Raw genomic sequence first — 24422 nt, forward strand, 5'->3', positions numbered from 1 at the left:
CGGGTGATGTGGATTGGGGAAAAACTTTTCTGGTCTCACTGTGCATGCGTGAGATCCGCAATTTTTTTTTATTGATGAAAGGGCTCCTTCTGTGCATGACTGAGATGCTTGGGCATGCACAGAAGGAGCAACCAAGAGTTTTCCGGAATGCATGATGTAGGTGTCCCGGGGCTGTCCCCTGCGCTCCTATTCATTCAATTAGGGGGGTGGTGCTGCACCCTTTAAAAAAAAGGGTGTTGCGCTTAAAAAAAACACAAATATACAAAATTTTTACTTTAAATAAAAGGGTTATTCACCCTTTTATGTAAAGTAAACATTCTGAGTTTAGGTATGCTTTAAATAGACTTAAGTTTTCTCTGAGTCTTATACTAAAATTAAAAGTTAGTAGGCGATTCAAGCTGGGAACCAATTCTAAGTGGATCAGATTTTTATTTATTTTATTGAACATTATATTTCTTTAATACATTTGCATTAACTGAAAAAATTCTAATATCAGCCAGCAGTGTGCAAGTCATGCTGGGGCTTTTAGCTCCCCAGCCAAGAACTGCAGGTCACCCCTTTCCCATTTACTGAAAATTCTGATGCTATACACTGAGAAAATTGTATTTATTTTGCTGTGTTCTTCTTCCGAAGGAAAAGGAAAGCAATTAAAGTTCCATCATTCAGCCAATTGAGGCAATATTGAGAGTTTTGCCAATGATTGCTTCATCCTTTTGTAAAATAAATAGCGAGAAAATAAAGTGCTGTTTTTGATTGTAGCTTTTTTTTTCTGGCTGGCAGAATCATATGTATTTACATAAAGCATTTCATCTAATGGAAACCAAGTGCTCAATCTGAGACAGGCGAGACACTGATACAAAAGAGGGAAGCAATAGACGTTGTTCCGTTTTATCGGTGCTCAGTGGTCTAGCCACACCAGAAGTAAATACTGCAAAATGGAAATCAAGTAAAGAAAGTTTAGACCTTTTTTTTCCTTTTTGAGGAAATGTGGATGTCTTGCTTCAGATATTTTGCCCGATTCAACTCTCAGTGAAAGGTCTAATTTAAAGACCTATTAGTGCAATTCAAAAACATCCTATTTAAAAACCAAGTGTACTTTTTTAAACACAAGCTATTAAAAATGACTAACTATAAACAAATGTGGTTCAATTACATGTTAAGTATCCTCCAATCCAATGTCTATCCCATTTGGAACCTCAACACTAAAGCCACATAACATAAATGCATACCTTTTTTCCAGTCACATCACAGGGTCCTCTTCCTTTGTTTATTTTTCCTACTTTGCTGAACTGTCCTAAATGAATAAAAAGCCCTACACCATTCTCTAGTTCGTCCATGTCAGCAAGATATGGTGGACCTGATTTATTAAAGCTCTCCAAGACTAAAGAAGGATATTGTGGAAGTTAAACATGGAATAGATCTGGTCCAGAACTGAACACCTTTGCCATTTAATATTAACTGATTTTTAAGACATGGAATAGATTTGTGCTAGTTGAATTGAATTTTTAAGAAATTCAGTTCAGGTCTACCTGATCCCCCAGGTTCCCTCATGATTGTCTATCTTCTCAAGTCTTGGACAGCTTTATAAAAATCAACTCCATAGTCAACTAATGTTGAATCCCACATATGTTGGGCCTTGGACTTAAAAATCAATTCCTTCTCCTCAGCTACCAATCTGCAGTTATAAACCTCCCCTTGCCATGGACTAGATCAACTATTCTCAAACAGGGTTCCAGGTTGCTGGGGGTACCTTGAAGTGTGTCTGGTTGACCTCTCATTTATGATGCCTGCATTGTTCTGGGGCGACACAACTTCTAGAGAGTCATCTGCATTATTCTAATTATTTTTTAGCTTAGCTTAGCCATCACTGGGGGAGAGGGGGTGTCTTTCCACTCAACACCAATTTAAGAGGCTATTTTGACAATCACCTAAAATGAATTGGTGTTCCACAGACCTGAACATTTTTTATGGGTTCTTCAGGGTTGAAAAGATTGAGAAAGGACTGTCAATTCAAGAAAAAAATAAAACAACCACATAAATTATAAAGCACACCAGTATACTATTCAAAGTATGAAGCTAGGGAAACCCTTTTTATAGTGATGGTTGCCAAGCATTAAATGTGGCTAAGCAATTAGAAACTACTCCACAGTTTCAACAGAGACTATTGCAATTGTCAATGTTTTCAGCATTTCTGTTTATTATCCAGATAATTACTACTATTAGAATAACCCAATGACCAGGACCCTTGTATTTAAGGTTGCACTTCTGAGCCAACAACTGTGATACTCCCAAATTCTACTACTCTATGATCTGAACTTGTTAGCGTCTTTAAGTAAACCCCCATCACTCAGAACTTTTTAGTTCAGTCTCTACCCTCCCCGGAGGAAGCCATACGGCAAAACACATCAGGGAAAAAGGGACTTAATGTTTTGTATAATGTATTCAAAGATTTAATTGTATTTACATGCTGATTGTTAGCTACTATACAAAGTTGCAAAGCGCTCCGCTAACTTTAGAACTCTTCCACATCTCTCTCTACTATAAATAGCCCCTTTGGGTAAACAGCATTTACTGCTTTAGTATTTTAACCCCATTGCATCATTGAAGACTGTTTTTATTTCTTTATTTACAATCCTACAGACTGTCAGAAAAAGAACTAAATAATAAAGTCACAATATGGAAAATCATTTTAAATTTGTGCTGCAAAGTTAGACACTACTTGACTATCTTTTAAAGTGCCCGTGTTTTCATGCTGTTTAAAATCTTAATTTTTGTTATTATTATTAATAAAAAAAAAATAGTTGTCTTACAAAAAACGCGTAATACATGATGCAACCATGACATTAGTGGTTTAGAGGATTATGTTTTTTTTTAAACAGAAAGCAAAGCAGAAGCTGATTGATTTCAGACTCTCTCTTATCCAAACCGCATACAAAGCCTTCTGAACAATCAGCCAGTTAGGTAGTACTGCTGTAATTTAGGTTATATATGTTACGATCAGACTAAGATATTGAGATTGTTTTTAATCAACAAAATATATATTAATTATTTTCACCTTCCAAAAAATGAGACTATCTAGTCTTTGTAATAGCAATTTAACAAAGAAGAATACAAACCAACACTTAATTTATTACACCCAAATCAGTAAAATAAATGATGCCTAAATTGTGTGTGCATATTGAACTGTACATCACTATGCCCTGCCTGTAGTATTTACAATTTACCCCATGTATGCCCCATCATTTAGGTCTGTTGAAACATTAGGCTACATCATGAACATAAAAAGTAAAACACACATTAACATATTTGAAGAAAAGTAAATGTGCTATTTTCACAGGTAAATCAAATAGAAAAATAGTTTTAAATAAATATCTAGTAATGATTGTACTTTTGCATGAAAATTAATGCACGCATTAAGCTTTCTTGGCATAATGAAGAAATTATTCCTAAGTTAGATGTAATGAAATAATGGTTAAACGGGAAGAATGATTTTAGCTACATTTAATAATGCATGCTTTCCAGGCTGTCACTGCTAGATATTTATCTACAGCAGGGTGAGAGATTTAATTACTTCTTAGAGCCCTGGCACTGACAAATCAGTGGACACTGCAGATATTATTGATACTCAAGTATAAAACTTTTATGTAGGATTTAATGAATATGTGCCCATATATTGCAAACTAGAATATAGTGTATATCAGGGTGCCCACACTTTTTTGGCTTGTGAGCTACTTTTAAAATGACCAAGTCTAAAAATTTGTGTGGGGTACAGTGCGTGGTAGGGTTTTTTTTTTTTTAAGGCAGGGCTCTGCGATCTACTCTTGTTGCCTTTGCGATCTACCGGTGGATAGCGATCCACCTGTTGGGCACCCCTGGTGTATATAGTTCACACCATATGATCAACATTTAATGCATTTAAAATGCAGTATATCCCTATGGTACATGTATGTTTCTACATGTTTTTCTGGTGATGCCATTTGAAAAGTATTTAATGCTTTATGTGAAGTGGTATGGTTCTAAGATGTAATCCAACACTTGGTGTTAAAGAAGAAAAGCAGAAAAAGAAGTATATTTAAACCCTCTGTTTTACAATAATAGGGGCATACAGTAATACACTCTGTAAAAAAACAATTAAATACCTTCTTCATATTGATTTAGGGGATTCATTGATATATGACCACAATCTCTGCCATTCTATGCACAAAGCCAAATGGCAATTCCAGTATGGTTGCTGCAGCAGGTCTGAATATCAGCCGCTAAAAGATCACTGTGACTTGTGGTCTTGAATTCTAAATAGTCACTGTTCTGTTTTTTTATTGGTTAAACTTCTATACCTGGTATACTGTTTTTTTCTTCACATAGTTAATGACCTGGGAACAAGTATGAAGCCAGAAGCCCCAGAAGGCCAAACTGCCCTCCAGCATATGTGTTCTAGGTCATTGCCTCTAGAAAGTAAATTAAAAATGAGGCAGACATCCCCCGTAATGTTATACTTACAGGGATACTTTAAGCTGCCAAAACACCTACATATAAAAAGTGTTTTGTTTGAATTTCCACTTTAATCAGACAGGTATAGATAGTTGGGACTAATTGCTAATTGCAAATTCCCATATGTTTTGGAGGAGAAAAGGATCAGCCTAAAGCTCTTTAATGATTTAATCACGCATCTTATTTATTTTATACTCAATGGAAAAATTTCTTGGCGTTAAATCTACTAGGCAGATTATTGGCACAAAGGTGACCTTTTGGGCCATTAATTGGCGTTTTCTCTACACATGAGCTCCTATCTATATATCTGTAAATATTTTATACAGGATCTATACAGCAAAAATAATATTTCAGGTTTTGGGGTTTTAGTATACGTTGACCTATTGAACGCCCCTCTGCCAAGATAGATATTTGCGTGTCCTCTTACTGGTCAAAAGGTTTTTTAAAATGTATTCTTACACCTGGATTTGTCATTTGTTAATTATTCAAGTAAGTCTTCAAGTGAGTAAGCCTTGGTGCTGCAATGTTTTTGAAGTCATACAATAAAATGAAGAAACACCTAATGCTGTGAGATATATAACCAATATCATTGTGTCCTATAAATGAAATTCATTTTGGTAGGCTGAACCTTTTAGGTGTATCTTAACCCATCATTTTTCTTAAATTCTTTTTTTTTAAATTTGGGAATAGTAAAGGTTTAGAACCCATCTGTTTTTATTCCCGTTTCCTTACTGGTTTTACAAGTGACTGACTATTGAAACTAGGACTATAAATAAGGCGAAATCTGGAATGTTGAGTTTTCAACGGGTCAGGAAAAAACTCGAAACCCGACTCATTACCCTATTTATAGCACTTGATAGCTAAACTTTATAAAACATTTTTCATTTCAATATTTGATAGGAAGAATAGATTTTATGTCTGCCTAATCACAGCCAAGAAAAGCAAACAATAATAAGTCACGAACATAACTGTATTTGAAGGATATAGAATGTATACAGTGAGTAAATGGATGAAAGGTAGCATGAAAGAAGTTTTGATAAATGAAATTTGATTAGACATGCCTAAAGGTAAATTGATACATCTGATAGAACAGAAAATACAACATTTTCAGTCTTTTGAATTATGACCTAGATCATGAGCCTAGACAGTTCAATATTTTTGCTTTTGGCCTTGACCTGTGTAGGATCATTCACTCCCAGCAGAGTCCTGGTTTACTATAGCAAGCTTTTATATTGTCAGCAAAATGACAGACACAATATGATGTAGATAATTAGGAGGCTTTATAATCAGGTCTTAGAAACAACCTGACAAACTATTTATTAAATTGGAACATGTATGAAAACACACAAAGCCCGCTTCATCAGCTGATAGTCGGTTGGTACAATCATATAGGATCAATGCGGAAGACGTTTTACAAAGGTGAATGTTCATGTGAATAAAGGGTACAACATTGGTATGGCTACACTGATTTTACAGTTTCGGCCAAGCAAATCAATTTATGTATCTAGGTATGACTGCAATGTCTTGTCACCTGATTTCATTTTATGCATCACGCCTCTAAAAGAGACAGCAAAGGCACTGGAATTGTTCAAAAATATAATTATTACACCTTCACGGAGTCTTATTCAATTCTGAAATGCACAATTAAATGGTAGAAATTTCTAAATCAACCTTTTAACCCCCCCTCCCCCCCAATTGCCTACAACTGACCCAATAGTATCCTAAATAATTATGTTTATATGTAAGGCAGAATTAGATCCCTTCAAAGTACAGGCAATGATTAAATATGTAATCTCTCTCTCAGGGCTTGAACATAAGAAGCAATGGTAAAATGTTCAAATATACACATGAGCAAGATCTATAATATCAGTAAATTGAAAATGTGGTTCTAAAAAGTTTTCAGTAGTTTAATAAAAAATACTTTGGATGAGTCAGCTCCATGATTGTCCCTGATTGAGGATTGTTGTCTTTATATATATGCAATGTGTTTTTTAAACTTTTAAGATTTCCTTTGGACATGCAAATGTACGCTAGGCTTTGATGATTTTGATCTACCCTTTTCTACAGGTGACTGTTCAGTGTTTCTGTAGACATTTATGGAATGGTCACTGTGGGACGATATGTCAGGAAATGTGGGAAACAACTTATTTGGTTGCCTGGGATTACACATATCCTTTTATATTTTGTTGTGGATAATAAAATGTATTTGTGTATTAAAGATGTAGCTGCAGTTCGCTTCAGATTACTAAACTGAAATGCTAATAACTAACAAAGACATTTACACTCTGCACAGCTAACTGCTTATGATATCTTATAATTGGAAAACTACCTTATAATTGCCTCACACATGAGCTTTCAGAGTATAATACATGAATCTGGAAAAGCCACCACAAACAGAACTTCAGAATCAAACATAGTTAACTAATGTTGTTGGTCAAATGCCCTTCTTGCACTCATGAAAGGGAAAGGTCGAATACAGAGCCAGATCAATGTTCAGCAAAGCTCCAACCTCAAATATTTTTTTAGTTTTTAGAGGAATTTAGGTTTTTTGCTGTCCGTGACCTTGTTATGGAGATTTTCCCTCACTTAATAAATTATTAGGATTCTATCTAATTAGGACACAGGTAGAAATAAAAACATGGAGGTTATTACTAGTGTTGGTTGAATATCTCACTATTCGATTCGACAGCTATTTGATTGAATAGTGAGAAATTCTCTGGGTGATCAATTGCCGAATTAGAACACCATTAAATTCAAAGTCAAGGTTTTTTCATCACCTATAGTGCCTAGAGATCGTAGTGGAACTGCAGAGGTAATCTGCAAGTCCCCATTCATCACCTATAGTGCCCGGAGATCCCGCAGTGACAGGAGGATTCCCACGGCTGCACAGCTGGGGGAATCAAAATGTCATTGTGGGAAAACCTGTAAAAAAAAAGTTAGTTAAAAAATCACAAACATTCAATAAATTACTTACTTCAATAAAAAAAATTTTAAACACTTTTTTCCAAATTTTTACTGTCGAATCGCGTGTTTTTCGGGTCGGGTCTATCTGAATTCAAACACCAACACTAGTTATTACCCTTTGACATGCTAACAAAACCAATGTTGGGAATAAAGTAGGAGGTATGAATAAAGGTCCCTAGATTTTTTGTTCATGGATACCTACCTCCAGCATCTATCTTTGGTGAAGATAGCAAGATCACGGCAAACATGGGAGCCAGCAGCATGGGTCCAAAGTGATAAAATGAGGCATAGTGCAAAAGTATACATAGAACAGAAAGAAAACACAGCAGCCCCCAACTGACAGCCTCTGATGAATAAAGGGTTACAACTTGTGATCAAGTGAGTGAGGATCCTGCTGTCAGTAAATCCTTTGGAGGAGCACTGAACTCCATAAAACTGTAAAATGGGAAAGAGAATATATTGCTTTATTGAAGCTTTAGCTGGGAAAACAAAATAATCCTAAAAGCTAGTCAGAGTACTAATACTTGGCTCACTATTTCCAGCAGTCACCAGTAATAAACAATGGGGTAGGCTTGTGCACCTTATTTTTTCTTGTATAAGATGTGTGGTATAGGGGAAACAGATAACCCCAGTATTCGATGCCTCCTTCATAAATCTTCCAATGTACTTTTACTGATGATAAAACTACTTAATTTAACGCAGTCCTCTAAAACAGCCAATATCAACAAAGGTTCATCTTGAGGTTGCTAAAGGTTCTTCAAATAGTGGTTGATTTACCCTCCTTTTTATGAAGCCTGTATAAGTTTGGGGTCAACACCAGTTGATAGAGTCAGCTGCATGACACTAATGGTGTTTTAGTTGTCTAGAAAGCTGATGTTCTAGTTACCACTGTAAGCTGGCCATTCTGTCCACTGGCCATCAATGTAAGAAGCTGACCCTCAGAAAATGGATTTAGCAGGGGTTTCTCAAAGGTAAAAGATTGAGAAGGGATGCTCTAGATTATACAAATTTTCACCATTCAATGACGTAGTTCATTATACACTTTTTTAAACTAAGTTCTCAGCATATCTTTATTAATTAATTAATTTATTAATCATTTAACAAAATTAAACTGACTCAAACATCTTCACCTCAGACAAACTGCAGGATATCCAGAATGAACTGAAATTCAATGAACAAAAGTGGCAGCCATGGACCATAAAAGTAAAACGGCTAGCTGGTGTTCCGGGTTCACCAACCAGGAGATGAGTGGTTCTGACATGCTGTATCTTATAATGAACACTGTGAATAGGTTAAAATGTGACAGAAAATAAAGTAAGCACAGACAGAAGCCTGTAGCATTCTTCCAGATTAAGGGAAATTTGGAATTTTAATTTTTTAAAATTTTATATATTATAAAAGAGGAATTCTTCAAACTTGTCACCAAGCCGTTTAGATATAAGTGCATCTTTTAAAGAGATATTTTAAATTAATCTTTAAACGTATAGTCTGTAGGCAATGCTTCCATATGTATATCTATACTAAAATTCCACAGTAACCTTATGTTTCTGGAAGAGCAAAGCACTCAGAACATATTGTACTTTTTGCTTGGCAACTCTGATCCTTTCCACTAAGCCTATTCACAATGGTATTCTAAGTACACCGACAGATGAAAGTATAGAACTCTGAAAATGTAAAAACAGAATGTAATTAATTGATTATTGAAGCAGAAAGATTAAAAGAAAAAAATGTTTTTTTCTCCAGCACAAGAGACTTTCTCTCCTATTCCCTAATTAAGCAATACAGCTGTTCGTCCTAAATTTCCTACAAGAGAAACTTCAAATATATTTTGTTAAATGCGGCTGCCTTAGGCAACGTCCTTTAGAAATCTGTTCTTTTTACAGGCTTGCGGAATATTACAAATATTCGGTATTTTACAAATGCAGTTTCCATGTACAACATCATTGCTTGTTAAAATCTATTTATTCAAGAAATTTGTGCTGCTTGAATATGATGGGATCAATTCTATTTGCCCTGGGATCAAAATGAGGCAGATTCAAAGAGGCCATTTATAACGGATATTACGGACAAATTGATGCATAATATTGTTTTAATGGAGCTAAATCTCAGGAGTTCTGCAGCTCGATTATACAATTAGTGACATGCGGATGACATTGCTCATTTAAGTGGTTGACATTAAAACGTCCTGAGCCCGCACACCAGCAGCCTCGGGAGAAACTCCTAGAGATTGACTTTAAAACATTCTTGCAGATATAAAAGATGAGCTTTTTTTAGAAAATATGAGTTTCTGTTAGTGAGAAAATCTAAAAGGGGTAAAAAAAAATACAATCGTGAGCCGACACATTAACCTAGACAACATACATATAGTCGAAGTTACTATATGGAGAGCAATACTCATATGTTTAGATTTTAGGTGTATCTAAATTCATAAGAGCAGCTTACCAGTCCTTAAATACAGTAACTGCATTCATTATATTTTTTTTCCTAGGGATTCTGCCAGAAAAGTCCTCACTGTCCAAAGATGACAACACTCGCTCAGGCATTGTCACCTTTGGTTGCTTCCTCTTGATTTAGCACACTTCTCTCCCTTTTTCATCTTATAACATAGGGAAAATGCTCCATAGTTCACAGAATAGAACTGCGAAGGACTTAAAAAATACTGCTTATAAGTTTAGTGCTGCACAGTGCATGGGAAGCTACAAACCTTGAATTGAGTTTTTTTTATGCACATACCATACATATACTTAAAAACTTTTTATTTTATTATTAACATACCAAAAGTCAGAAAATAGAAGTTAATTCATAGGGAACAGCTTTTTTTGTCTTGTACAGGACGACATTGCTGGGTTGTGGATTACAGGTATATTCCCCCCTGCATTAGTTCTAAAAAAAAACAGAAGTCATACAGTCTGGAAAGTATTTTGTTGATCAAAGGCTGCAATTTATTAGCTTTGTTACAGGGCCTTGGCCTCTAGGATACAAGGAATAGATCTGGGTGTCTTTCCTATCCCACCGCAGTACAAACCAGGTGCTAACCTAATTGTGCATTATTTTCTTGTCGCCTACTTAAAGAATAAGTAAGAATAGTTGTACGTAAGCTCACAAAGATGTTTTTTTTTAATGCTGACTTTCTATATATTTTTTTCTAGAAATTATACTATTCCAGGAATAGTAAATTCCCTAGCACAACTCCACAAAATAGATGCTTCTTCTGGGAGTTTGAGTCTAGCATTGTCAAGTATTGGCCCAATCCAACTTCCTAAAAAAAGCCTCCCATTTATAAGCGACCAAAAGCTCTAAAGCTGCTGTTGGACACCCTCATCTTAAACGGGATCCCAGGCATCCCATCCCATCTACAGTATCTACCTTTGATCAACCCCTGGCTGCTACATGAAAGGTTAAGGCCCTGAACATGGCATTCCCATCAATATTGCTCATGTTAGGGGGACTTGTGGCAACATGTGATTTTGTTCATAAAAGCATGCTGTTTTTGTACATGTTTTTCCAATTTTTTCATGCTTTTCCTGTTGATGTCATAGCATTTACTAAAAAAAAGCACATTTTCTATAAAATTTCAGTTTATTTGGTAAATGTATGTCTATAAAAGGCACATTTTTAGGTAAATATTGTCTAAAATATATTATTTTTTAACATTAAATGGTCTCTGTTATCACAACACTTTCAAAATTCCGTAAAAATGTTACTTCTGAATGAAGCAAGTAGAAAATTACGATAACCTCCCCTATACACACTGTCATATCCATTGAACCACGGCGAGTTGGACTTTATTGGAGGAGACAGTGGGTACTTATTATCCTTTTCAAGTCATACTTCAGTTAATAAATAAATGATACATAAATTATCCCATTCCCATATTATTTATAAATTATGCCAATTCTAAGGACACCAAACCCTCCAATGCTGTATTCAATATTATGTGGAATTGTTTGCAAAGAATGTTCCCATTGGTGCTACTTGGAAAAGGAAAGGAGGAACTCAAAAAGATCACTTATTCTAGGTTAAAGTGCAAAGTCTTAAAGGGCACCTCTGTACATCTCTACAATATATGAATCCAATCTTCTCGGCAGCATAAAAAGGTGACCAAGCCTGGGCTGAATGTATTTTCTGTATGAAATATTTCCCATCCACAGGAAATTCTATTCAAGCTTTGCCGAAGCCCATGCTGTGCACATGAAACAAACAGTGGGGATCCGTCTCAGCAGGTGCTGCCGGGAAGGTAGAGATATAATTACAATATTCGCATGGTACAGGAAAACCATAAAACAAGTTTGCAGTTTTGTGGCGCAGAGTCAGAGCTTTCCTCTTCTTGCCAGTATCGTCTATTATAGCTCATCATTTCTCTTAGGGAAGCAAGAAAAAAAATTGTTGCACATGTTGAAAAAAACTGAGACAAAGGATATTGTCTTCTGGAAGCAAGATAAATGTGACATGGATTTTCCTAATACAATGAAAACAGCAAACGGTCAAAAACACTATACAGATTTAAACTGAAAATATATGAAAGACACAAACTAATGCAGCTCTGTGTTCAGTCGTACATCCTTAAATGTATTTTTTATTGCAAGCAGTGTAAATAACTATAGTTAGATGAGGGTTTTAGCTTTTATAGACTTATATAGTAGCAGTTTAGACAGGGGGAGGAAAAGGCAGCACATGGAGCCAGTCAGTTGTGATCTATTTTTATGTAGGCTTTGATTGTTCCTAAGGGGTACCTATAAATGTCAACCAAAAGTAATGTAAGGTTGACAATAGCCAAGAACCAATTTCATTAAAGAATACAAATATTTTCCTTTTTTCATGACTGTCACAAGCTTGTAGCCAAGCCGTCACATTTTTGACCATTCAGGGATACGGTGAAAGGAACAAAATAAATATCCAGAATTTGTATTAAAATCAAAACCATTATTATAAAGCTAAGAGCATTTCATAAACACAATAATGGTTTTCTCAATTAAAAAAGTCAATGTCAGTGCAGTTTATTAATTCAATGCAATTCTTATTTTCGGGAAAAAGTGCCAGGCAGAAACTTTTTGTTTTAAATGCGCAGCTTTCTTTAACTTTAACAGTGTGAACAGATTGTTGAGGATAAGGAGCCATCTTGTCAAGTAAAATTTTTCATAATAAGAATTGCTAATTGTAATAAAGGGAATATATAGGGGGTTTTGGTTTATAATTGTACCATATGATGAAACTCTGGTCTACTACTTATCAAATGCCTCAAGTATAAAGACAACAGACTAATGGCATGGAAACAATTTTCTAAGCAAAAGTCATCCATTCCAAGGGTTTATGTACCTAAACCTTCAGTCCTTGAACTAAATATTTGTATATATAAGTCCTCAGTGAAGATATCTTTTTCTTGATTGTAGGGCCTAATTGTATTTGATGTGTTTTTTCTTTTTAATCAGGTAATTATGAAATATTGCAAATTAATATCAAATTCAGACTTTAAAGAAAACTTTGATTGTAACCATTTTTATTTGTAATTTCCTATTTTTTTTATTATATAGTATATTTAGTTTACAAGCAAGAAAAAATATTACAGGATTTACACAAGGCTCTGTTTTTCAAAGAATGTTGGGCTTCTAATATATTCCAGCAGGACCTTTTTGCAGACTGGTTAAATCCCTCCATTACCATCTGTGCTAGTATAGTAGTCGAGAAGTGTATAACATTGAGGTATTCAAGGAAACCTTTACTGGGAGACCCATGTAAAATGCTGTATCAAAATTAGCTGAATTAAAAGAAAATTAAAATATATCCATAAAAATATTGATTTAGAAAATGAAAAAACAAAAAGTAAAGGGAGAAAAAAATAAAAAAAGTAGCTACAAGGAAAAAAATAACATAAAAAATAAAAGAGAACTGTCCAATAGTTACAATTTTGTTGGTTGTATATATTAGTTATAAATCCAAAACCAAAATCCATCCATCTAAGGGTCAACCACAATTTAAAAAAAAAAACAATTCCAGAATTGTTTTAATTACACAGTCCTCTGGCCAGCTACATGATATTATAGGTCATTCCTAATTGGTAATGGTGGGTGGTTTCTAGTTTTACACAAAATAATGCTTACATAATTACCAGTGCGATGTAATTCATGGCCTTTGTAATAGGCATATAGATTCACATGATAAAGTTCCGCAGAGGTGTGTCTATGACATCCTTGCCTAATTGGACATTTGTTAAATAAAACTGGCCATCTGTAAGGAACGTACCTGTCCCGCGAGCCCGTGGCGTCCCCGGGGATCACAGCCGCAGAGGGAGATGCCCCTGCAGCAGGCAGCATGGCCCAGGCTGCTGCCCTGCTCGCAGCGTTTTTCTCCCTGCAGGCGGAGGGATCTGTTCTAGCCGAACTACTGTTCGGCCAGGCGGCATCCCCAGCATCTCTATGGACATGATTACAGAAAGTCCTGTTCTCAGCACTCCTGTGGAGGTGCAAAGTAGGGCACGTCCCAGGGGTGCTGTGTGCTACCACACGTGCCTCTTGTACCCCCCGAGGGTGTGGCACTCAGCTGCCTCGCCGCGGGGTGGGACATAGTTAGTTTGAATTCCCTGCGGCGGATTCAGTCATCCTCCAATCAAATGGCGCCAGGTGGCGCAAGGTCATTGGGCACTCTGGCCATTTATGGGGAACCTGTCCTGAACACCATTGCCCGCTATAAGCCTCTGTGAGTACAGTGTACTTGGGTGTGCTCTGTGTTGTCTCATATTAACCTGTTTTGTCATTACCATAGCGACCTGGTCTGATACCTGATTCTGCCTGAACTCTGCCTGCCCTGACCTTGGATTGTTTGTGACCACTCTTGCCTGCTGCCTGCCCTGACCTCGGATTGTTCCTGACCTGCCTTTGCCTTACCCTCCTGTACTACGCTTATCGGACCAATCATCTGTGATTAACCCTTACCTTGTTTTATGACTACCAATAAAACTTGACAAAAGGATTCTTGGAGTTGGCTGTGGTTTGTGTGCCCAGGTGCATTACACCATCATTCAGCGTAGTAAAGGAGCTACTTTTCCATTATACAACCAACGAGCAATGAATTTATTTATTTTTAAACATTTATTATTATTACCAATAATTATGAAAACTATGCTATAACTTTATTTATTTTACAGCACAACATAAATATTTGATAAGAAGTCCACACCCTGCTGCTCTCCGTCCACACTTAGTAAAATCCTTATAATATTATCTTTTTTGGCAAGTCTACAACTTCTTGCTGAGCTCTCTTAGCCCACTCTAATAAATTATTTCTTTCTCACTTGAAAGAATATTTTCCTGTACCATGGAGGTTATTCCGTACAGACCGTCACAAGATGTTTAAGTGTTGCTATTTATATTTTAATCCACTCAAATTCATGAAATAGCAGAAAAGATCCTCTTCTACAATAATGTTCATTGGAAAGAACGTTCTTGAAGGGATAATAAATATGATACAAGAAAATTATTTAGGGTAAAAAAATGATATAATGTATAATGAAGTTTGGTGAACAATGTTATAAGTTTAATTTGTTTTACAGATTCCTGACTAAAAAAAAAAAGTTTGGCGTCTTCTATATTTAAAGCAAAATTCCAGCCAAACCTTTATTTAAATAAGGACTCCCGATGAGGCAGAACCCAAATCAAAGCAGTAAAAGACAGGCTGGAGGTCAGGGCACGGACAAAATTCTGAGATCAACTCAAGATCAATAGGGCGACTACTATTAGTACAATACATGAAGATTGAGGAGTAACGGAAGAGCAAATCTATAGCAAACAAAAGTAGCTAGGCAGGTTATGAACACCTATGTTTGATCATGTACTACCTGAATATTGCAATTTTAATGTAGGTAAATTTGTGCATTGATTAAGGCCAGATGAGAAGCTGAAAAAACCAATGTTAGAGTGCATAATTAAATATAAATATAAATTTATATTTATATTTATATATTGTGCATCAGATGGATCAATAGGTAGGTTTTACAAATTCTGGAAGACTTCCAGAGGAACATGTATTGTTGGATTGGTATTGCTTCACATTCGCATTTTCCCTAATGTATTTCCAGGACAATTGGCTAAAATTTAACTGCACTAAAATGCAAATGTGAATTGGATCTCTATCCACCAACCTTTATTCAAATATAGTCAGAGTCTTATAAAGTGAGCTCATCAAAAGTTGGATCACTCCACAAAGTATGTACAACTTAGGTTGATTATATATATCAGAAGAAAATCCCAGTACAATATGACATCACCCAGACACTCGGGTCTCCAGTTCCACTAACAGGAAAAATTAATTCAGCCAAAAATGTTCCTATGAATGGCATGGGCTAGCATCACATTCCTCGAGAAGGCCTGGTTTTCAAACCTTATAAAAGGTGGCCAATTCATTCTGGAGATAGCACATACGCACAACTATGTTAGTCTAATTGGGGTAAAAATGGAATGACTGGCTGATTCTCATCCTATGAATATAGACAGCCAGTGGCGTCAGCAGCACCTCAATGACATGAGATTTGGCTGAATATGGCTACACTACATGAATGCAGTTTTATACCTGTAACTAGACTTTACAGAATCTCAATACCATAAACTCTCCAGGGTTATCATGTAAGATGTACACAGCAGTTGTAGCAGACAAACAGACAATCGCTAGAGAATGCTCATCAAAAATTGCTTGGGGTACATTTTGCACACTTGATTCATAATGAATACACTCTATAAATACACCATAGCTCTCTATAAATGATATCAGTTGATAAATTACACAAACGTTATATTATTATAATTTTTATATCCACATGAAACAAATACCTTGTTATGTTCACTCCAACAAAACCGAGGTATAAGTATATTAAAGTAACCCATAGAAAACAATGCCTGCTTGGGATCCTCTAGAACAAGATAACGGGGCTGATGAGCTGTTAAATAATGTAGACCCATCTGTTGGGAGGGAAAGGCACAGTCTCTCTTCTAATAAATAAATGAGTGTTATTGTTATTGAAGAATGGTAATCGCAGATCATTATTTTTACATGTTTTATAAATATTTACCACTCCAAAACAATGTAGTATGCTTGCAAACACCAACAAGTTTAAGATGGAATATGACTGACCCAACGAGCACAACTATTTTTAAATTTACTGTAGGGATCTTTAAACAGGAGATTTTTTATCCATTGCCATTACCATTTTTTTAACCATTACCTCTTCCTCTCTGCTGTCAGACCAACTCGTATTCTTGTGTATATTTTCAGCTACAGAAAAAGCCATAACTTGAGGTTAAGCGCACACCATCGAAATCCTGCATTCAGACCTGGCAGACCATGCAGAATTTATAAAAGTGATGATCGGCTGAAAAGATTGCCCCTCCTCAGAATAATCAGCACTTATCAATTACCACTATCTTTTTAAAAGCGTTTTTCTGTTGTTTGTTATATTTATCAGACCTGATCACCACTGTTGAGGTCACATTGAGTTTACCACTAGGCAGTAAACCCATAAAAGAAATAGTACAGAACAGTGGTGTTTGTTATGCAGATCACAATTTTTGTTAAACAATTTGTAGTTTAGCCAAAATAACAGGTTAGGGTAAGAGTTGCAAGTATGAGCAGCTATATCATTCAAGAGATATAGCATTATTAGTTGTGAACAGGTTTCAAAAACTGGAGAAACAAAAAGTGTTCACCATTGTTTTACAAATGGGTACCTAAGTGTTGCATTGTGTGGTAGCGTCCCATGGACCCTTATACCCAGAAGCACCATATTTTACTTGGGTAGCTTTGCTAAGAAACAACATGAAAATTCATTGCAAATCAAAAGCTAAACATCAAAAGAAAGAAAAAAAAATCACACAGTGTGAGGCGGCTTAATTCCTTAGGCCTAAAAAACTTGCAATCACTGAAGGACCAAAAATGCATAGGAGCATTTTGTGGTAGAATGCTAAATGCACAAACCACAAAGTGAAAATCAAAGTGAAAAACAAAAACCTAAAATATTTAATCTCTGGAAAACCAAATCAGATTGTTGATTTCAATCTGCACCTTGCACCTTTGTGCTGTACATCCTGACTGTGGATTAGTTGATCACAACCTGCAATACCACCAGCCACCACAAAATGAAAATTGGCTGTGAAACAGTTAATCAAAATCTGTTATACCACCAACCACTAGAGGGAGTTTTTCTTAGAATCTAGCTGGGTAGGAAATGCACAGGTGTTATCAGTTGCATGTATATTTAAGGCTGCAGCTTCCTTCCCTTCTTGCTACATGAGCTCCATATTTTCTGTAATCTGCATCCTGTTTATTGACTATAGAAAGCTCTTGTCCTTTGTTACTGGATGTCTGTCTCACAGGCTCCTATTTTGCTACTCTCCTGGATCTGTCTGCTGTTTTTTTGGCAACTCATCTAACTAGCCCTGTTGGAGTGTGTACTGAGCATTTGCAATCTGGTACTAGCCTGCAGCACAACATCCTCACCATCAGAGGCTCTGGAGAAGACCAGGCTAGTACTTGGATTCTGCACCTCAGTCTGTGTAAATCAGACAGGCTAGTGTCTAGAACTCTTATAGTGTGAACAGAAACAAACCCTTAAAGCAAATATCCCAAAATTATACAGACACTGAAACAAGTCTGTATGCCATATGGATAAAAATACCTAATAAGAATTGCTCATAGCTACACCTCCTGCAATATGCTGTCATCCCAATTTATTGTGATCTTGCACAACCTTCATAGGGGTGTCAACTCTACTTTGCATTCTGGGGCAGTGCAACATTGTTGCCATCCCATCATAGAAAGCTCCATTAGGTGGACTTTATTAGCTAAAAGAACTTCATTTAACAAAGAGGAAAGTTAAGTGCAGCTGCATTCATAATCAGTTACTGTAGCACATATAAAGTCCTGTACAAAACAGAAATTTTTTCCCCTCAAAATGCTATTTGAAAAAGAAAAATATTGGTTTAAACTAGGGTCAGACCAGTAGATGGCGATGTGTCCTTATGTCCTTGAGGACACAGCGCTTTCTACTGGTGGCCAACAATAATGCACAAAAGATCTTTTAAAAGCAAGTAACCCATTATAACCAACTCAAAAGTCCAAAACACTTTAACCTGTAAAAGTAGGGGGAAAAGATATACAGCCTGAGCCTAAGTAATTTTAACTGCAAATAGTCTCTGAATGAATATTGTATTGTCAGGACTAGCAAACAAACCCAGCACTCTGCAATTACATTGTGCTAATGTTAATACAATTGTTATGAAACATCTGTCCATCTGTATGAAGAACAAGTTAAAATATATATGCCAAAATCTACAATGATGTTTGCTGTGGGTGGGCAGAAAAACCTGTCGATGTTACAGTACCTTCTGAAGCCACCGGTAACTGTCACAATGGCATCTGATACAAATCCCCAAATAATGGTCTTGATAAGGCGCTCAACCGCATCTGCTTCCTTCTTTGTTACATAACTAGCGATGTCTTCATAGTAAAGTAGCCCTGTAAGTCAGGACAGCATGTTAGTATTTAAATAAAATAGCTTGGTCTACCTAAAGCGACTCGGTTACATATCAAGCAATATCACAGTGATGTAGAACAGATGGAAACAATGCAATAATCGCTTTTACTTTGTTCTATTCATGTCGCCATGGCCAAGTAATCAGCAGGGGAAAATTAGAGATGTTGGCATATCCTATCTTAATCTCTTTCACACAAAGCTTCATAGAATCGGAGCTTGACACTGCTCTGTGCCTGGAGCCTGCAGATACATACTCACAATGGCTGCACCAACAATGAATTTTATATTACATTAAAACATTAATCCAAACTTGTAGACTGGCAGCTCTTTCATAGTAGCAGATTCTTCTTGGTTTAAAAAAAAGATTCTTTAATCACTGAATACAGTCAATTAACATTCTTGTGTAATTACACAGCAAATGCTATCTAAAAGCAAACTCTTAGGATATATCTTCCAAACCTAATGAAATACATACAAACCTGATCTCAGATTTTTTAATTCAATGGCATTTTCAAATGTAGGACAGATTCTTGCTAATTGTTCCTGCTGCATACAGCCAACAAGAGCTGAATTTACTGAGATAAATGCAATGTCTTTACATGTTGTGATATGAGAAAGAGCAGATGGTGTAAAGGTTGGCATCTAAACATCACTGCCCCATTGAAGTTCTTGCCACTTGGACTCTTAGTTAAATGGTTAGATCTTCAAAAGTTGGTCCAATTGCCTGGCATTGTTCATCTTAATTCAATTTGCAGTGACCACAAAAAAATGATTCCATATGTGATTTTAGGCTCTCAACATAAAAGTAAAAAGTGTGAAAAATGTAATAAAAATGCCCTATTTTCCGGCGTATAAGACGACTTTTTAACCCTGAAAAATCTGTGCCAAAGTCGGGGGTCATCTTATACGCCGGGTACTTACCTGCAGCTTGCTTCACGTCCGGCGCGGTTGAGTCCCCGCGAGTCCTCCTGTGCAAGCTGCACAGGGGAACGCGAGCCTGCACAGGAGGACGTGAGCCTGGATTGGCTCTCCAGTAGAGAGCCTGGATTGGCTCTCCAGTAGAACACGCCCATTCATTAAGAAGGAGATTGGCAGACCACTCTAACCAATCAGTTGGGGGTCGTCTTATACGCCCAGTCGCCTTATATGCCGGAAAATACGGTAAGTTTAAAGACAACCGTCAAAGCAATGGGACTTTTAAAGATGGAAGTTGGCCTAAAGTTCATTTGGCCCGAGATGCCTTAAAAAACCCACTGGGTTGATGGTTGCCGATTTTTTCATCTATTCTAGTGAAGTAAGTAGAGATCCCACATATAAGGGAAAAATATGTCATCCCATATAATCACAATAACCAGTTTCTATTTCTAGATATGAAAACTATAACTTTCTAAATTGATAACAGAGACAATTTACAGCCTCCTCTGTTCCTCAGCAGAAACTGACTTGTAGCTCTCACATTTTGCAGGCTGCTGAGTTTCAATAGAATTTTCTCGCATCCTAAATCCAATGATTTGAGCTGATTGGTCAGATCATCTACTACTAATTTGGATGCTCTTCAGTAAACAACTCTTCAGTTGCCCTGCAATTTCAATTCCTGGCGTTAGTTCATATAGTAACATAGATAATTAGAGATAATTAAGACACGACTTCTGTCATTTCTTCAAAGATAGGGCTCAAAGTTTATTCTGCAGGCCTTGCTCCACAGACAAGGTGCACTAATTAATTTTGTTTCCCCTCTCCCCAGGCCATAAGGATGCATCAAGCAAATATTAAAGACCTAGGAAGGTAACCTAGAAACTTGTTAACAAATATGCTTGCAGAGGTTGACGCCATCCTCCTTAAGCTATGTTTGCACTGCCAATGAGGATACGGTGCAATTACTGCTTCCTCATTCCAGTAAACTACAGCCTTAGTGGAGAAACTAAAACTAGATTCTACCCGCGACAGCTCCTAAGAGAATGAATGGGGGCAATACAGAACTGCTCACTGATGCTGCTGACAGCCATAGATTCTTCAAGAACCAAAGCTGTGGCAAGATTTACCAAGCAGCAATGTTCCAGTTGTTGGGAGCCAAGTAAAATCACTCCATCCAGAAACAGGTCTAAACCTAGCCTTACAATGACATTCTAGAGAATGCTGAGGATCGAGAGAATCAAACAGATCGCAGAAGCGTGTTTTTCCATTCTGTGGGCTACTTATATACTGTGTATATATATATATATTTATATTTATATATATATATATATATATATATATATATATATATATAATATATACATATATATATCACAAAGAAGTAAAACTCTGGTTGTTGCACGATGAATGAAGCACCAAGGTGGAAGGTAACAAAGTCAAGAACTATAGCCTAAAAGGTTACAGAGAAAATGCCAAAAAGTCTACAATAAATTTTATGACATGCTAAAGATACATACAGTAAAGCAGCCAACACATTTCAGGATAGAGTAGCCCCCCTTCATCAATGCCAAAAATAAATGATAAATACGATTCCCAAGTACACTGAGTTTCTACGGATTCCCAGTGAATAATGTCATATCTATAACATTTGATATACATTATCATAAAGAGAACAAGAAGAATTATAGCAGAAAGCCATGAAGGTTCCTTTAATATTGGGGTTCCTAAACTACCATTTTTTTTTAATTTTTTTGGTGGGGCTTAATGACCCCTTAGTGCTAAGTTCAGATTTTCTTTAAGGAAAATGGTCAGCAGTTACAAAGAAAAGTATTGCACAAACTGTAAAGAACTTTTCATATATCAAATGATGTGACCAGATGAAACAATCCCCATCTGCTGCTTTGGAGACTTAATTATGCCAATGGAGACTGCATAATTAAGTGCTAATAATGTATATGGGAAATAAATTACAAATGAGCAGTCCCAGATGGTATCATTATCAGAAAAATCTGAAGAAGAGGAAAAAAAATAGAATGCAATAAATAAATTATCAAATACAAATTACAGAAAAATAATAGCAGTTCAATCCAACATGCAGATGGAGCAATTCTAAATGAAACAGAATAAACAATGTTAATGATTATGGCATTAGAGAACTTATGTAAACCAAATGAATGAACTCTAATATTCAGAAGTGGGTTTTACTATTTTTAGATTCAGGACTTTAACAGTTAATGAGAGATCAAATGATGTTTTATGTTCTTTGATTCTACTCATTTCAGAACAGTAGTCAACAACGAGGTACACAAGGATAGCAGATTACGGGAAAACAACTGTATAGTTTCAGTATAAAAATGATATATGCAGCTGAGGTCCATTTACTAAATGATTGTACTGCAAGATTTAAAACCCTGACTAAGTAAGTTGTTCTGGACCTTTTCCACTGCTGCTCCTGGCCTATCTATAGTATAGCTGTTACGAGTCTAAAGCAGTGTTCCTCAACCAGGATTTCTCCAGGGTTCCTTGAGTAATGAGCAATTTGTGACTCTAAGGTCAGTTTAACTAACACCAATATTATTGTTGGCCATCTGTAGGGGTGGCAATCTTCCCAATAGCCAGCAATATAAGATACATTCTTCCTACTGACAATAACACTAATGCACTATCCATTTTGTGGATATAGTAAGTATAGTAGGGGGTTCCCTGATGACCGAGGAGTTATTTCAAGGGGTTCTCCCATGTTAAAAAGGACGAGAAACACTGTTCCAGAGACTCACATCACTTGTGCTCCAATTATTTTAGTTGATTAAGTAATTGTTTCACTAAAGATAAAGCATTTTAGAGGGATGTGTGTTACCTGTTAATTAATACATAGGTTACGTTCAGGTTTTAGGAATCCAAAAAAGTCATTTCATAAAGAAAATGTGTTGAAAACAAAAAATGGGCAAGTGTAAAAGTCTGTGTGACCTTGACAAGAAACAAATTTGGTGATAAGTTGACTGGGTCATGGTCCAACTGGCCATGATAAAAGAAAGGTGTCAGCTTCCTATGGTGCAGTGTGGCTGCAGACCCTTCCAAGGGCCCATGATGACCCCTGTCCACCACCAAAGGCACACACAAATGGCAGGTGAGTTTCAAAACTGAACCATGGAGCCATTAAAGAAAGGAACATGATCTGAGGATTCCTGTTGTCTTTTAGATGATGTGAAGTGAAGCAATTTGTTAGAGCTCAAAACAAAGATAGTGATTGCTTCAAATACATTTGTAGATTCTTCCCTGGATTGAGTACTGAAAAATTAAAAGCAGGAATCTTTCATCGAACCCAGATTTGGAAACTGATAAATGATTCAAAATTTACAAGTTACATGACTGATACTGAAGCTTCTTCATGGCACAGCTATGTCAAGGTTGTCAAGGACTTCTTGGGTAACCATAAAACACAAAATTATGAAGAACTGGTACAAAATTTGCTCTTAAATATAAACTAAAATATTTCCAGAAAACCTTGGTGATTTCAGTGAGTAACAAGGGGAGAGGTTCCATCAAGATATAAAGGTGATGGAGGAAAGGTATCAGGGCAGATGGGATAGACACGTGATGGCAGACTACTGCTGGAGCCTTCAGCGTGATTGTCCTGATCATCAGCATAAAAGGAAATCATACAAACTGAGATTTTCAGTTACTTTGTTGTGATTAGTTCTGTAAACATACTAAATAAAGAATTCATTGACATTAAGTATTTCAAAAATTTAACTTTGTATACGTAGGCATATCTAGTTTAATTTTGCCTAATTTTCATGTTTCATTAGTTTTCTAAGAGGTTATTATTGAGGTCATTAATTTAAACCAGAGCCAATCTAGCAAAACCAATACCATATTTGGAATCTGTGCATCAAACATAACCTAAAATTACTTTAATCTTTTTGGCAAGAAAATGTTGGTTGACCAGTGTAATACGTCAATTTATGGAGCATTACAGTAGCATTTGAGGTTAGCATGCCATTCTGCCCAAAGCAGGATTTGTACTTAACTGAGAACTACATTAAATACCCAATATCCCCCAATATATAAAACCTAACTTTGCACATATAAATAGATAAATGTATACATTATGTATGATAAACCTTAGACATGTTTAGATTTTAATTCTAATGATGCTTAGTTTAAGGTGGATCTAAATGTAAATTTAACAAATTGCGACCAGGCAGGTCCATTATTGCAGAAGGGACAGGCGATGTCCCTTCGGTGATAAAATAAACATACTTGCCTTGGATTTTTTTTAAATACACTCACCTGTCCCCATCCTGTTGTGGGCACCATTATCTTTTTCCTTTTACTATATAGTTATCAGGCTCAGGGCGGAGAAAGAAGGCACTTGAATTCCCTAACTGTAACAGAGGAGGTCGTATTATCCTCATGGCTTTTTGTGTATTGGGGTTGTCTGTCCTAGGACAGAATAGTTAGAAAGAAGAAAAACTTAAATAAAACAGCTCCTTTATATGTATTTTATCTATGTAACTAGATGTTTGTCTGAAGT

At 36.2% G+C, this 24422-nt stretch overlaps 1 protein-coding gene across 1 annotated transcript in view; it reads right to left on the minus strand.

Annotated features, from left to right (window-relative positions):
* DNTT (DNA nucleotidylexotransferase) overlaps window positions 1-24422 on the minus strand; it is a 176225-nt gene that overhangs the window by 98820 nt on the left and 52983 nt on the right. Inside the window, exon 7 of the mRNA XM_072424484.1 lies at window positions 18819-18951. Coding sequence (XP_072280585.1) covers window positions 18819-18951 — 133 coding nt within the window. The remainder of the gene's footprint in view (window positions 1-18818; window positions 18952-24422) is intronic.

This window comes from Pyxicephalus adspersus, chromosome 10 (genome assembly GCF_032062135.1).
Source record: "Pyxicephalus adspersus chromosome 10, UCB_Pads_2.0, whole genome shotgun sequence".
NCBI classification, from domain to species: domain Eukaryota; kingdom Metazoa; phylum Chordata; class Amphibia; order Anura; family Pyxicephalidae; genus Pyxicephalus; species Pyxicephalus adspersus.